This window comes from Oncorhynchus clarkii, chromosome 16 (genome assembly GCF_045791955.1).
Source record: "Oncorhynchus clarkii lewisi isolate Uvic-CL-2024 chromosome 16, UVic_Ocla_1.0, whole genome shotgun sequence".
In the NCBI taxonomy this organism is placed as follows: Eukaryota; Metazoa; Chordata; class Actinopteri; order Salmoniformes; family Salmonidae; genus Oncorhynchus; species Oncorhynchus clarkii.
The window spans coordinates 63320259-63337758 of NC_092162.1; the positions used below are offsets into that span (position 1 = coordinate 63320259).

At 44.5% G+C, this 17500-nt stretch overlaps 1 protein-coding gene across 1 annotated transcript in view; it reads left to right on the plus strand.

The window, feature by feature from the left end:
• LOC139368897 (calcium channel, voltage-dependent, alpha 2/delta subunit 3a) overlaps positions 1-17500 on the plus strand; it is a 249861-nt gene that overhangs the window by 156340 nt on the left and 76021 nt on the right. The window contains exons 12-15 of the mRNA XM_071108374.1: positions 12196-12267; positions 12721-12801; positions 14010-14084; positions 15911-15994. Coding sequence (XP_070964475.1) covers positions 12196-12267; positions 12721-12801; positions 14010-14084; positions 15911-15994 — 312 coding nt within the window. The remainder of the gene's footprint in view (positions 1-12195; positions 12268-12720; positions 12802-14009; positions 14085-15910; positions 15995-17500) is intronic.

Genomic DNA, 17500 nt, shown 5'->3' on the forward strand with positions numbered 1-17500 from the left:
TGGGATGGTGTTCTTCGGCTTGCAGGCCTCCCCATTTTTCCTCCAATCATAACGATGGACATTATGGCCAAACAGTTCCATTTTTGTTTCATCAGATGAGAGGACATTTCTCTAAAAAGTACGATCTTTGTCCCCATGTACAGTTGTAATCTGGACTTTTAATGGCTGTTTTGGAGCAGTGGTTTCTTCCTTGCTGAGCGGCCTTTCAGGTTATGTCGATATTGGACTCGTTTTACTGTGGCTATAGATACTCTTGCACCTGTTTCCTCCAGCATCTTTACAAGATCCTTTGCTGTTGTTCTGGGATTGATTTGCACTTTTCGCAGCAAAGTACGTTCATCTCTAGGAGACAGAGCGTGACTCCTTCCTGAGCGGTATGACGGCTGCGTGGTCCCATGGTGTTTATACTTGCGTACTATTGTTTGTACAGATGAACGCGGTACCTTCAGGCGTTTGGAAATTGCTTCCAAGGATGAACCAGACTCGTGGTCTACAATTTTTTTCTGAGGTCTTGGCTGATTTCTTTTGATTTTCCCATGATGTCAAGCAAAGAAGCACTGAGTTTGAAGGTAGGTCTTGAAATACATCCACAGGTACACCTCTAATTGACTCCAATGATGTCATTAGCCTATCAGAAGCTTCTAAAGCCATGACATAATTTTCAGGAATTTTCCAAGCTGTTTAAGTCAACTTAGTGTATGTAAACTTCTGACCCACTGGAATTGTGATATAGTGAATTATAAATTAAATAATCTGTCCGTAAACAATTGTTGGAAAAAATACTTGCGTCATGCACAACGTAATGTCCTAACCGACTTGTCAAAATTATAGTTTGTTAACAAGAAATTTGTGGAGGGGTTGAAAAACAAGTTTTAATGACTCCAACCTAAGTGTTTGTAAACTTCCCACTTCAACTGTAAGTATTATATGCTAAATCTAGGTGAGGTAATATTGAAGGTTTTAAATGATATCATGTATGTGTACAGTATATATTTCACCAGTGATGAAAGACAGCGAAAACATGGAAGGTTTTAAGTTAGTCCATGACCAGGAAAACTTGATGTTCTTGAAATACAATGAATCGTTATGTGTGTATTCAGAATAACAAAGACTACTTTGGACATGTGTGTGTGTGTGTGTGTGTCCCAACAGATGGAATCATTAAGTGAATGAGCCCTGTGTGCTTGTTTGGAAGCTGTGTAGCAGGCATGTGAAACACACTGTGACAGAATACTGCGTTAGTCCTCAGGTTATTCCCCAACCTGCCACATTTTACCCCCCTCTGTGCCTCTGGTCTCATTCTTTCAGCCAATCACACACACGCACATGCACATACACACACGCACGCACGCACACACGCACACACACACGCACGCAAGCATGCACGCACACACATACACACACACATGCATACACGCACGCACGCACACACACGCACACACACACAGGGTTACTTCCTGTGAGCATTGTGTTTGGTTCTGCATTACGGAGAGTGATGCGTGTGAGCAGTAGTCATTTGTACGCTCACTAGATAAAACGAGTGGCTGAGGAAATGGAGGGAGACAGAAGCAGGTTTCTCTCTCTGTAGTAGTACCGCCCGCAGGCACAGAAACAACGACTCTCTCTACCTCTTCCTCCATCTCTCTTACTCCCCAAACTCACTGTGTCTGGCCGTCTCGGAAAGGGTGTACCTCCTCATGATTTTCTATGACCAAATATATGTGCTGTATTGTTGAAAAAATGTCCACCTTTTTGTATCACCTTGTAGTCCACTGATATTTGCTAGCTTGTGGGTTTGTGGTGTGGTCGTACCAGTGACCTGAACACAACCACAAAACCCAATGGCAGCTCAGATGTATTTAGAACCACAAAGAGAACCAGGCACAAGCTTTGTCCCAATTCAGTCAAGACCAGTCTAGTATGCAGTCTCTGTGTCCCCAGTCTCTGTGTCCCCAGTCTCTGTGTCCCCAGTCTCTGTGTCCCTAGTCTCTGTGTCCCCAGTCTCTGTGTCCCCAGTCTCTGTGTCCCCAGTCCTACCTCTATAAGTTCCCTTTAGGAATACCCCTTTCAGGGGAGAAGATGGATGTGTGTATAACATCCCTTTATCCCACTACAGATGGATGTGTATATAACATCCCTTTATCCCACTACAGATGGATGTGTGTATAACATCCCTTTATCCCACTACAGATGGATGTGTATATAACATCCCTTTATCCCACTACAGATGGATGTGTATATAACATCCCTTTATCCCACTACAGATGGATGTGTGTATAACATCCCTTTATCCCACTACAGATGGATGTGTATATAACATCCCTTTATCCCACTACAGATGGATGTGTATATAACATCCCTTTATCCCACTACAGATGGATGTGTATATAACATCCCTTTATCCCACTACAGATGGATGTGTATATAACATCCCTTTATCCCACTACAGATGGATGTGTATATAACATCCCTTTATCCCACTACAGATGGATGTGTATATAACATCCCTTTATCCCACTACAGATGGATGTGTATATAACATCCCTTTATCCCACTACAGATGGATGTGTATATAACATCCCTTTATCCCACTACAGATGGATGTGTGTATAACATCCCTTTATCCCACTACAGATGGATGTGTGTATAACATCCCTTTATCCCACTACAGATGGATGTGTATATAACATCCCTTTATCCCACTACAGATGGATGTGTGTATAACATCCCTTTATCCCACTACAGATGGATGTGTATATAACATCCCTTTATCCCACTACAGATGGATGTGTATATAACATCCCTTTATCCCACCACAGATGGATGTGTATATAACATCCCTTTATCCCACTACAGATGGATGTGTATATAACATCCCTTTATCCCACTACAGATGGATGCGTATATAACATCCCTTTATCCCACTACAGATGGATGTGTGTATAACATCCCTTTATCCCACTACAGATGGATGTGTATATAACATCCCTTTATCCCACTACAGATGGATGTGTATATAACATCCCTTTATCCCACTACAGATGGATGTGTATATAACATCCCTTTATCCCACTACAGATGGATGTGTATATAACATCCCTTTATCCCACTACAGATGGATGTGTATATAACATCCCTTTATCCCACTACAGATGGATGTGTATATAACATCCCTTTATCCCACTACAGATGGATATTGACACTAAAATGCTTTCTGCTTTCTGCCACAACTCTACCAACATATTGATTATTTGTGTCTGTTTTCTTCTCGTTTAAATCTCCTCTCTGTAGCTCCCTCAGGCTCAAAAGGTAAACAGTCTGACTGGAGGTCTTTCTCTCTCCCGCTCACCACCGTGTCTCCGTGTGTGTTTGGATTTGTTCACCTGTGTTTGCAGCGTGGCGTGTGTCCATGCGTGTTTCAGCACCTGTCTCCGGTGTGGAATGGTCACATCCGTGTTGGAGCTCACATTTTAAGACACAGCGTAGTTGAGAGATCTCCCATGGCTTTGATGTGTGATATGGTGTATGTTGCTTTATTTGGTCATTTATTTGGAATGATTCAACCACCTGGATTCCAATGCCGGCTAATGCATTTCTGTCATTGGTGGTACTGTGTCATTGCATTCATCACCTGCACTTCTGATCACACATACACACTCACACACACACTCACACACACACACACACACACACACACACACACACACACACACACACACACACACACACACACACACACACACACACACACACACACACACACACACATTAATAAAAAAACTCACTCTCACACATTACCACTTTTTCATCCATCATTGGTGTTGCTTTGCTGATATGTGTGCACGCTTGTGTGTGTGTGTGTGTGTGTGTGTGTGTGTGTGTGTGTGTGTGTGTGTGTGAGTGTGTGTGTGTGTGTGTGTGTGTGTGTGTGTGTGTGTGTGTGTGTGTGTGTGTGTGTGTGTGTGTGTGTGTGTGTGTGTGTGTGTGTGTGTGTGTGTGTGTGTGTGGTTACGTCCATGTACATGGGTGCGTGTGGGTAAGCTTGTGAGTCTGTGTGTGTGTGTGTGTGTGTGTGTGTGTGTGTGTGTGTGTGTGTGTGTGTGTGTGTGTGTGTGTGTGTGTGTGTGTGTGCTTGTGTGTGTGTGTGTGTGTGTGTGTGTGTCAGTGTTAAAATGCACTCACTGTTACTAACCAGAGAGTAGAAAAGGTAATTGCCTATAATGGCTGTTGTGATGATTTTTTGTGATGATTCTTCTCTTCATAGTTGGTGCTTTGTGATGAATATGTCGTGGTGGAGCAGAACTTCTGCTGAGTGCCTCCATAAGCAGAACGATAATGATCCTGAAGCAGAGAGGGTTTATGGAGGAGCGCGGCAACGGACAATTCAGATCAACGCAGAAAATAGCACTCCCATCACTGCACTGCCATGTGTCTGACATACCACCGTACCACGCACACACAGTCTGACAAAGCGTTGGAGAAGCACATGAGTGCCTCACAATCATCCACGTAACACCTGCCTAACCCACCCCACGAAATACACACATAGGGTAGAAGTAGTGCTGACTATTCAGCATGATATTCTGTCAGGATTTAGTTTTATTATCCAATTGTTTTCATTGTAGATTCAGGTTTTAGGCTGATATGTGATTGTTAGAAGCAACGGTGGCACAATACTGAGATTCAGGGCTTATACCTGTCTGATTGGTAGATTCAGGACTGTTTCCTTTCTGATTGGTAGATTCAGGGCTGCGTCCCTGTCTGATTGGTAGATTCCAGGATGCGTCCTGTCTGATTGGTGTATGCAGGGTCTAAGTCCTGTCTCATTTGTAGATTCAGCTCTGATTTCTGTCAGATTTTTAGATGTAGGTCAAAATCCTGTCTAATTGGTAGATTCAGGGCTGATTCCTGTGTGATTGGTAGATTCGGGGTTCATTCCTGTCTGATTGATAGATTCAGGGCTGTTTCCTGTCTGATTGGTAGAATCATGGCTAATTCCATTCTGATTGGTAGACTCAGGGCTCTGTCCTTTCTGATTTGTAGATTCAGGGCTGCGTCCTGTCTGATTTGTAGATGCAGGGCTGATTCCTGTAGGTTGATTTGTAGGTTGATGGCTGAAGACAAAGTAACATATTGATTTTTAGCAGATTTGTATCTCTCCCTGAACTCCTGTGAGTTCAGCCTGTCCTTCCCCTCCTTCTCTTCTCTCCACCCCTCCCGCTACTTTCCTCTCCCTTGGCTCAGCAGTTCCATCCATCTTTCTCTCCTTCCCTCTCCTCCTTTCCCTCTGCTTCTTTACCTCCTCATTCCCCTCCTCTCCCTCTTCCTCTCCTCCTCTGGGCCCACTAGTTTCATCCATCATTCTGCGGATCATTTGGCTTTGTCCCCAACCACCTAAAAAACTGACAGGGGAGTGAGACGGAGAGGCCGACTGGAGGGAGAGAGGGGGAGAGGGGGAGAGGAGTTTTGAAGGAGGGTGAGGATCACTGGGAATTGGTTATGTCATGTGTTACAGTAATTTTTGTGTAGTGTACGCAGTCTGGGTGGAGGTGGTGTGTGTGTGTGTGTGTGTGTGTGTGTGTGTGTAGTAGAGGTCTAGAGTTGTATATTTATCCCCCAGGAGGGCCCTATAGAGGGCCTTACAGTCAGCCCTCACAGTCCAATCATCATTAAGCCTGATCGCCATGGGAACAAAGGTCGCCACAGTCACCGGTATGCCATTTGTCACGGCAACCCAGATTCCAGGGTGTCCTGAAACAATGAAAGGCTGGCACGGTCCCCTTGTACCACAGTCCCAGGTGGGGTGTCAGTAGTAAGCAATAAGCATATGTGTGTGTGTGTGTGTGTGTGTGTGTGTGTGTGTGTGTGTGTGTGTGTGTGTGTGTGTGTGTGTGTGTGTGTGTGTGTGTGCATGTGCGTGTGCTCGTGCGCGTGCGCGTGCGTGGACGCTGTAAGAATCTGACCTGTATCTTTATGAAGGACTCGTATGCCCCATTTATTAACACTGACACCATGAGCCCAAGAGACACACACACACACACTCACACACACATTTTTTTCCCACTCATGACATGGCACCATCTTTATGAATGGATAGATATGTTTCTAGCTACGGTATAAAAAAATGGATAACTAACTGATGATCCACTTCCTTCCGAAGTGACTTGGTACATAAGCTCTGTTTAATGGCCACTATGAATAACCTTGTTTCTTGGTGCCAATAGCCAAAACATTTAAGTAAAAATAAGGAAAATGTCTTCACGCTCTAATGAATGACTATGGTGGTGGAACAGAGATATTTGGGCAGGTTTACCTCCAATAGATGGAGGAAATGACTGCCTTCTCCCATGATGCCTCTGTAATCACCCGCTAATTATGTCATTTCCTGGAGCAGCTGTGCAGGTCTGAGCATCACCTGGATTCTCTGAGTGAGATCATCCATTCACACACACACACACAGGGAAATGCATAGTTTTCACATCCGAGCTCATTCACCCAGAGACACACAGGGAATCAGGCTCTGTAACACACATAATCACCCCTAAACTGCAACATCTACCAACCACTCGCAACTTTACCTGCCATACACTGGGGACATGCCAACATTACTGTTTCATATTCTAGAGCATTCTCAAAATATAAAAGATATCTGAGTCCATTGTTCAGACCTGCACAGTTGCTGGCAGCAGGCTCTGCTGATGTACTGAGAAGCTCCACCTGTTCATTTATAGATCAATGTCATATGATCTGACAGAGACACTCAGTCTGGAGATAGAGTTTGTATTTTTAGACAAGGTCCTGTGTCTTTGTCCCTGTCCTTTGATAGATTTGCCAGCGTCCAGCCAGCAGTGCAATTTGTTGTTGGTGTTGGTAGTGTAATGTTTTGTTGGTGTTGGCAGTGGGTGCTGTATTTATGTATTGTTGTCATCCTATCCCATCCTATCCCATCCTACCCAATCCTATCCCATCCCATCCCATCCCATCCTATCCCATCCTATCCAATCCTATCCCATACCATCCCATCCCATCCAATCCCATTCTATCATATCCCATCCTATCCCAGCCTATTCAATCCTATCCAATCCTATCCCATACTATGATATCCCAACCTATCCTATCCCATCCTATCCCATCCTATTCCATGCTATCCTATCCCATCCAATACTCTCCCATCATATCCCTTCCCTTCCTATCCTATCCCATCCCATCCTATCCAATACTATCCCATACCATCCCATCCAATCCCATTCTATCCTATACCATCCTATCCCCTCCTATCATTTCCCATCATATCCTATCCCTTCCTATCCCATCCTATTCCATGCTATCCTATCCCATCCAATCCTCTCCCATCATATCCCTTCCCTTCCTATCCCATCCTATCCCATCATATCCTATCCCATCCCATCCTATCCTATCCTATCCCATCCTATCCCATTCTATCCCATCCAATCCCATCCTATCCCATCCTATACCATCCTATCCTATCCTATCCTATCCAATCCCATCCTATCCTATCATATCCTATCCCATCCAATCCCATCCTATCCTATCCTATCCCATCCCATCCTATCCCATCCTATCCCATCCTATACCATCCTATCCTATCCCATCCAATCCCATCCTATCCTATCCTCTCCTATCCAATCCCATCATATCACATCTTATCCCATCCTATCCTGTACTATACAATACCATCCCATCCTATACTATCCCATCCTTTCCTATCCTATCCCATCCCATCCTATCATAACCTATCATATCCCATCCCATACTATCCCATTCCATCCTATCCTATCCCATTCTATCCTATCCCATCCCATCACATTTTATCCTTTCCTATCCCATCCAATCCCATCACATTTGATCCTTTCCTATCCCATCCCATTCCAGCCTATCCCATCATATCTCTTCCTATCCCAACCCATCCAATAACATCCCATCCCATCCTATCCTATTCCATCCTATCCAATCCCATCCCACCATATCCCATCCTATCCTATACTATCCAACCATGTGCTATCCTTTCCCATCCTATCCCATCCTATCACATCCTATCCTACCATATCCTATCCAATCCCATTCAATCCCATCCTAGCATATACAATCATATCCTATCCCATGCTATCCTATCCTGTCCCATCCTATCCCATCCCATTCTATCCTATATTATCCAATCCCATTCCATCCCATCCCATCCTATCCCATCCCATCCCATTTTATCTCATCCTATCCCATCCCATTCAATCCCATCCTAGCCTATACAATCCTATCCTATCCCATTCTATCCTATATTATCCAATCCCATCCTATCCCATCCCATTCCATCCCATCCTATCCCATCCTATCCCATCCCATTCTATCCCATCCCATCCCATCCTATCCCATCCTATCCTATCCCATCCCATCCCATCCCATCCTATCCCATCCTATCCTATCCTATCCCATCCCATTCCATCCCATCCTATCCCATCCTATACTATCCTATTCCATCCCATTCCATCCCATCCTATCCCATCCTATACTATCCTATCCCATCCCATCCAATCCCATCCTATCCCATCCTATACCATCCTATCCTATCCTATCCTATCCAATCCCATCCTATCCTATCATATCCTATCCCATCCTATCCCATCCTATCCCATCCTATACCATCCTATCCTATCCCATCCAATCCCATCCTATCCTATCCTCTCCTATCCCATCCCATCCTATCCCATTCCATCCCATCCTATCCCATTCCATCCCATCCCATCCCATTCCATCCCATCCTATCCCATTCCATCCTATACTATCCTATTCCATCCCATCCCATCCTATCCCATTCTATCCCATCAAATAAAATCAAATAAAATCAAATGTATTTATAAAGCCCTTCGTACATCAGCTGATATCTCAAAGTGCTGTACAGAAACCCATCCTAAAACCCCAAACAGCAAGCAATGCAGGTGTAGAAGCACGGTGGCTAGGAAAAACTCCCTAGAAAGGCCAAAACCTAGGAAGAAACCTAGAGAGGAACCAGGCTATGAGAGGTGGCCAGTCCTCTTCTGGCTGTGCCGGGTGGAGATTATAACAGAACATGGCCAAGATGTTCAAATGTTCATAAATGTCCAGCATGGTCAAATAATAATATTAGTTGTCGAGGGTGCAGCAAGTCAGCACCTCAGGAGTAAATGTCAGTTGGCTTTTCATAGCCGATCATTAAGAGTATCTCTACGACTCCTGCTGTCTCTAGAGAGTTGAAAACAGCATGTCTGGGACAGGTAGCACGTCCGGTGAACAGGTCAGGATTCCATAGCCGCAGAACAGTTGAATCTGGAGCAGCAGCACGGCCAGGTGGACTGAGGACAGCAAGGAGTCTTCATGCCAGGTAGTCCTGAGGCATGGTCCAAGGGCTCAGGTCCTCAGAGAGAGAGAAAGAAAGAGAGAAAGAGAGAATTAGAGAGAGCATACTTAAATTCACACAGGACACCGGATAAGACAGGAGAAGTACTCCAGATATAACAAACTGACCCTAGCCCCCAACACATAAACTACTGCAGCATAAATACTGGAGGCTGAGACAGGAGGGGTCAGGAGACACTGTGGCCCCATCCGATGATACCCACGGACAGGGCCAAACAGGAAGGATATAGCCCCACCCATCCCATTCTATCCCATCCTATCCCATCCTATCCAAACCTATCCTATCCCATCCTATCTCATCCCACCCTATCCCATCCCGGTCTATAAAATCCCATTCTATCCTATCCTATCCCATCCTATCCTATTCCTATCCTATCCCATCCAATCCTCTCCCATCATATCCCTTCCCTTCCTATCCTATCCCATCCCATCCTATCCCATCCTATCTTATCCTATCCTATCCTATCACATACTATCCCTTCCCATTCTATCCAAGCCTATCCTACCCTTTCCCATCCTTTCCCATCCTATCCTACCCTTTCCCATCCTTTCCCATCCTATCCAATCCGATCCCTTCCCATCCTATCACATCCTATCCCTTCCCATTCTATCCAAGCCTATTCATTCCCATCCTTTCCCATCCAATCCCCTCCTATTCCATCCTATACCATCCTCTCCCATCCTTTCCCATCCTATCCTACCCTTTCCCATCCTTTCCCATCCTATCCAATCCGATCCCTTCCCATCCTATCACATCCCATCCCTTCCCATTCTATCCAAGCCTATTCATTCCCATCCTTTCCCATCCAATCCCCTCCTATTCCATCCTATACCATCCTCTCCTATCCTTTCCCATCCCATCCCATCCTATCCCATACCATCCTATCCCATAATATCCTTTCCTATCCTATCCCATCCCATCCTATCCAATAATATCCTTTCCCATCCTATCCCATACTATCCTTTCCCATCCTATCCTATTGTGTCCTATCCCATAATATCCCATCCCATCCTATCCCATCCTATCCTTTCCCATCCTATCCCATTGTGTCCTATGCCATCCTATCCCATCCCATCCTATCCCATACTATCCTTTCCCATTCCATCCCATTCTATCCCATCCCATCATATCCCATCCCATCCTATCCCATAATATCCTTTCCCATCCTACCCCATCCTATCCCATCCCATCCTATCCCATAATATCCTTTCCCATCCTATCCCATCCCATCCTATCCCATAATATCCTTTCCCATCCTATCCCATTGTGTCCTATCCCATGCTATTCCATTCTTTCCCAGCCTATCCGATCCTTTCCCAGCCTATCCCATGCTATTCCATTCTTTCCCAGCCTATCCCATGCTATTCCATTCTTTCCCAGCCTATCCCATGCTATTCCATTCTTTCCCAGCCTATCCTATCCTTTCCCATCCTATCCCATGCTATTCCATTCTTTCCCAGCCTATCTTATCCTTTCCCATCCTATCCCATTGTGTCCTATCCCATGCTATTCCATTCTTTCCCAGCCTATCCCATCCTTTCCCAGCCTATCCCATCCTATTCCATTCTACCCCTGGGACATCCATCAGTAAGAAATGGACTGTGTGGAGGCTGACAACACATTACACATCGTTAGACATTTTCTTACCTCAAAAGTGGTCCACCAAAAGTGGTTTTCCGAAGTTAATAATGTTCCTTTCCTTGTTGTTCTACAGGTCCTTCATATGACATCTTTTACACAAAAGATAGTACCACTAGTTGGCTGTGGTGTGACATTCATATTGGTGAATATGTGTGCCAGTTGTATTTTATATACTGTTGTTTCTCAGAGGAGGTCTGTAAGGTGGTGGAGAGGTTCGGGGGAGGTTTTTGTGACCCCAGGCCTGCACAACGATAATCCTACTCTAGGCCCTTGAACAGAGTACTTAACCTTGCCTGCATCTATTTTTAATACTATCAACTTGATATCTGTAAATAGACACTATCTATTTCCAGATTCGGGGAGCCTTTGGTAAAAATATAATATCCTAATTATTCCCACAGTCTTTTGGGAGAGATAACCATCCTGTACTTAAACAGTGCCTGTGGCTGAGATTGACTCTGCTCATGATCAAAGACAGACCATGATTAAACACATTTAAAGACACATAATAAACATTATTATACATGTGACTAAAGATTTAAGGCCTTGCTCACTGTGGGTGTAGTGGGAAGGGTTCACAGGCTTGGTATAATCGTATATTTATCAAATCAAATCAAAATCAAATAAAAAATCGTATATTTACATAAGAAAATAAGAGAATGTTGCGCTGAACTGCAGTTTGGCAACTATTCTGATCTTCAACTGTTTCAAACTCTACTACAATCACAATATGTGAGATCACACAGTGCTTCTTTGATTTCCAGTGGAGGGTTTACATACCCAGCCACTAACTGTCGCTGACAGGACACAGGTAAATGGTAACTGGTTCTGTAACAGGGTTGTATTCATTAGTGCACACCATAGAAAGCAGTAGAAAAATGTTTTGCAATGGGAAACGAGTGTATCTTATTGGATAAGTTCAGGTTAGTCCCTCCTCATTCCGGTCGTTTGCTTCCGTTTAGTTCCTAGTGGATAAACCCCAGCTGTGACAACAGCAGAATGGCACTCTGTTCTGACGACATCCACGGTATTCCAAAATGTGCCTGTTCTTTTTTCAGAACATAATTCAAAAGTTATTGATGAACAATTAGGGTCTTATGTATCTTCTTTGTTTCCTTCTTTGTCTCCTTCTTTCCTTCTTTCAGCTGGAGGATGGTCAGGGTCCTATTTTGATGACCACTGTGGCCATGCCTGTGTTCAGCACCAAGAACGAAACGGTGAGTACACACACACACAGACACACACATACGCACACACACATAAGCACACACACACACATAAGCACACACACACACACACACACACACACACACACACACACACACACACACACACACACACACACACACACACACACACACACACACACACACACACACATAATCACACACACACACACACACACACACACACACACACACACACACACACACACACACACACACACACACACACACACACAAACACACACACACACAGAGACAGACGCACACACACGTGCACACATACGCACACACACAGACACAGACACAGACGCACACACACACAGACACACGCACACACACACACACACACACATGCATATACCACACAGGCTTGACCAACAACTTTTCTTGATGTTATCCAAATGTTGTGTTGATCCTTTCTGTTTGTTGTGTGCATGTTTCCAGAGGAATAGAGGCATCCTGCTAGGTGTGGTTGGTACTGATGTTCCTGTCTCTGAGCTCCTCAAAACCATCCCAAAATATAAGGTACTGACCCTTGCCCAACTTCAGTCTTCACTGAAAACATCAGAAAATCACAATGAGCTAACACATAGAACTGTTGATACTTTCACTAGATGATCACAATGAGCTAACACATAGAACTGTTGATACTTTCACTAGATGATCACAATGAGCTAACACATAGAACTGTTGATACTTTCACTAGATGATCACAATGAGCTAACACATAGAACTGTTGATACTTTCACTAGATGATCACAATGAGCTAACACATACCACTGTTGATACTTTCACTAGATGATCACAATGAGCTAACACATATCACTGTTGAACTTTCACTGATTAATCAGAATGAGCTAACACATATCACTGTTGAACTTTCACTGATTAATCAGAATGAGCTAACACATATCACTATTGATACTTTCACTGATTAATCAGAATGAGCTAACACATATCACTATTGATACTTTCACTGATTAATCAGAATGAGCTAACACATATCACTATTGATACTTTCACTGAATGAAACTGTGGCAGAGCACTCAAGAACAGCAAGCACATTCTAATCAGAGATATTGTTCAACGTTTTCAGAGAGATCGTTTGAACCTCCTGCCTCATACCTTATAATAGCATGTAATTGTATCATCTGTAGACTACTGGCTTTTTATCTGGACTTCCGCTGGAGGATGGAGGAGTTGATTATCATTCTATAGGAGGGATGAGAGATTTAGATGTGGGATGTGTTTTGACATTTAAAAGCATGTTATTTAGTTCAGACCACATTCACCGACAGGGTTGCGTCTGGAATCAGTGAAACACACCCATGCGCGCACACACACACACACACACACACACACACACACACACACATACTCATTGAAAGCGACCACCACCTTGTTATGTAGAAATGTAAATGAGTCACTGTGGAAATGCGATGATTCTGGCTCCAAAACATACAAAGAGCTTGATTACGCTCTTCATCACTTTTCATATTCATATTTTAGTTTATGTGTGTGTATGTGTGTATGCCTGGATTTTGGCATAGTTCCAAAACTGTTAATTTCTCTCTCCACCACTGTATGTATAATTGTGTGTGTGTGTGTGTGTCCATGTGCGTGTGTGTGTGTGTGTGTGTGTGTGTGTGTGTGTGTGTGTGTGTGTGTGTGTGTGTGTGTGTGTGTGTGTGTGTGTGTGTGTGTGTGTGTGCTCGTATATGCATCTGTTGCAGCTGGGCATCCATGGTTACGCGTTCGCCATAACTAACAACGGGTACATTCTGACCCACCCTGACCTCAGACCATTGGTGAGTATCACAATACATCTAATATCAACTAACCCTAACCCTTAGAACAGCAGAGAGAGGAGCAGAACCTAGAATACACCAAATCACTGTCTAAACACACCTTTCAGCTGTGTGTGTGGAAGGGAGGGGGGATTTGTAGATGAGCAGACTGTGTTCCAGATAGTATTGGGCTGTGAATACAGCTACTGTATACTTGTTATTAACTATATCTTCAGATAACAGGTGAAGAGAGAGGAAGGAGAGAGAGAAGGGGAGAAAGACATGGCAGAAGGAGAGAGGAATGAGAGAGGGGGAGAGAGATAAGGATAATGTGTAGTAGAGAGAGAGAGGAGATGGGGATAGAAGAGGAGAGGGAGATTGGGTAAAGGAAGAGATTGACAGGGCAGGAGGAGAGAGGACGGATAGAGGGGAAGAGATGTATACAAGGTAGGAGGAAAGAGGAAAGGGAGAGAAATATTGGAGGATGAGAGAGAAAGGAGAGGGAGGACAGGAGAGGGCTGGAGCGGAGGACAGGCAGACAGGGAGAGTAGTTAATAGATGTCTAATTAGAGACTGTAATGAACAGTGTTTAAGAGCTAATGAGGGGTAGGAGGCTGTCCTTTCACTGACAGATGAATGGAGCAGGGTGATACACACGCACACACACACACACAGACAGACACATGCACAGTGTGTTATAGAAAGTGGACTAAAGACATTTGTCTGGCCAGAGGCCCTCTTCACTGACACAGAGGTGAACTGCTGTCATGTATTTCTAATGGCTTATATCAAACAGGCTCACTGTAACCCAGGAGAGGTGAGGATGAGAGGGGAGGAGGAGAGGAGAGGAGGAGAGGAAGAGATGTGAGGAGGAGAGGAGTGAAAGAGAGGAGAGGAGGAGAGGTGAGGAAGAGAGGAGTGGAAGAGAGGAGAGGGGAGTAGGAGAGGAGAGGAGGAGAGGAAGAGAGGTGAGGAGGAGAGGAAGAGAGGTGAGGAGGAGAGGGGAGGAGGAGAGGAGAGGAGGAGAGGAAGAGAGGTGAGGAGGAGAGGAGTGGAAGAGAGGAGAGGGGAGGAGGAGAGGAGAGGAGGAGAGAAAGAGAGGCGAGGAGGAGAGGGGAGGAGGAGAGGAGAGGAGGAGAGGAAGAGAGGTGAGGAGGAGAGGGGAGGAGGAGAGGAGAGGAGGAGAGGAAGAGAGGTGAGGAGGAGAGGAGTGGAAGAGAGGAGAGGAGGAGAGGTGAGGAAGAGAGGAGTGGAAGAGAAGAGAGGAGAGGAGGAGAAGTGAGGAAGAGAGGTAAGGAGGAGATGAAGAAAGGAGAGGAGAGGTGAGGAGGAGAGGATAGAGGTGAAGAGGAAAGGTGAAGAGGAGAGGAAGCGAGTTAGAGGTAGAGAGTAGAGAATGAGAGGTGAGGAGGAGAAATGAGGAGGATAGGAAGAGAAATGAGGAGGATAGGAAGAGAAATGAGGAGGATAGGAAGAGAAATGAGGAGGATAGGAAGAGAAATGAGGAGGATAGGAAGAGAGGAGAGGAGGGATCAGGGTGATTTGTCGACTTAATGTCAACATTATGAAAGGGTCATGTCCACACCACTCTCCTGACTCTACTAATGATAATATCAATGTTAGATCATACACACCCAAGTTAACCCTGCCCTCTTACGAGAGAGAGAGAGAGAGAGAGAGAGAGAGAGAGAGAGGGAGAGAGATGGTGAGGTAACAGTTTATCCAACTACTAACCTGATTCACTCTTAGTCCCTTATCAATCACATACAGATGAAGGGGTTGGGACTATGCAGCACGGTTAATTTATACTTGTGTGTGTGTGTGTGTGTGTGTGTGTGTGTGTCTAGTATGAGGAGAGTAAGAAACGTAGGAAGCCCAACTACAGCAGTGTGGATCTGTCTGAGGTGGAATGGGAAGACAAGGACGACACAGTAAGACTCACTATTACAAACATCTCTGATCTATTCAATGAAATGTATTACATTTATAAAAGCTTCACATTGTTTGAAAATGTATCATTAGTCTAAAAACATGCTGTGTACTCAGACTGAGCTATAGACATACCATAATGCTTTCACTCAGCTCAGCTCATGTTCTCAGCTCAGCGAAGCCTGATGAAGTCAATTCGTGACCTTGGGACATAAGGTTCTATATGCGCAAATCATATTTCTGAGATACTGAGCAGAACTCAGACCTCAGAACTCAGATCTCAGAAATCAGACCTCAGACCTTCAGAACTGAGACCTCGGGTCTTCAGAACTCAGACCTCAGATCTTCAGAACTCAGATTTCAGATTTCAGACCTCAGACCTTCAGAACTCAGACCTCAGGTCTTCAGAACTCAGACCTCAGATCTTCAGAACTCAGACCTCAGAACTCAGAACTCAGACCTAAGACCTCAGAACTCAGACCTCAGACCTTCAGAACTCAGACCTCAGATCTTCAGAACTCAGAACACAGACCTCAGATCTCAGATCTCAGACCTCAGATCTTCAGAACTCAGACCTCAGACCTTCAGAACTCAGACCTCAGACCTTCAGAACTCAGACCTCAGATCTTCAGAACTCAGAACACAGACCTCAGATCTCAGATCTCAGACCTCAGACCTTCAGAACTCAGACCTCAGACCTTCAGAACTCAGACCTCGGGTCTTCAGAACTCAGACCTCGGGTCTTCAGAACTCAGAACTCAGACCTCAGACCTTCAGAACTCAGACCTCAGAACTCAGAACTCTTTCATAACCATCAAGGTCTTCACCTTATTAAAGGTACCTAAAGTGCATAGAATCAAATTCCAGAGACATTTCTAAATCATGTATTGTAGGGGGTTGCAATCACAGATAGACCCATATGGCTTTAAAATGTCAACATGTCAATACGGGTCCAGCTATTAAGTTCTATCTGACACTTTGGAATTAGATATGTTCAGTTGTTAACCTCTACAGGATCAGTGTGTCCCCCCTCCACCCCACACCCCCCTTCCCCCACCCGCGGGGCGGTTGAGCTAACGTGCGCTAATGTGATTAGCATGAGGTTGTAAGTAACAAGAACATTTCCCAGGACATAGACATATCTGATATGGGCAGAAAGCTTCAATTCATGTTAATCTTACTGCACTGTCCAATTTACAGTAGCTATTACAGTGAAATAATACCATGCTATTGTTTGAGGAAAGTGCAAAATGACGACATAGAAAATGTATTAATAAACCAATTAGGCACATTTGGGCAGACTTGTTACAACATTTTGAAAAGAATACATTGGATCAGTCTAAAACTTTGCTCATTTATTTTATACTAGGCAAGTCAGTTAAGAACCAATTCTTATTTTCAATGACGGCCTAGGAACAGTGGGTTACCTGCCTTGTTCAGGGGCAGAATGACAGATTTGTACCTTGTCGGCTCGGGGATTCGACCTTGCAACCTTCCAGTTACTAGTC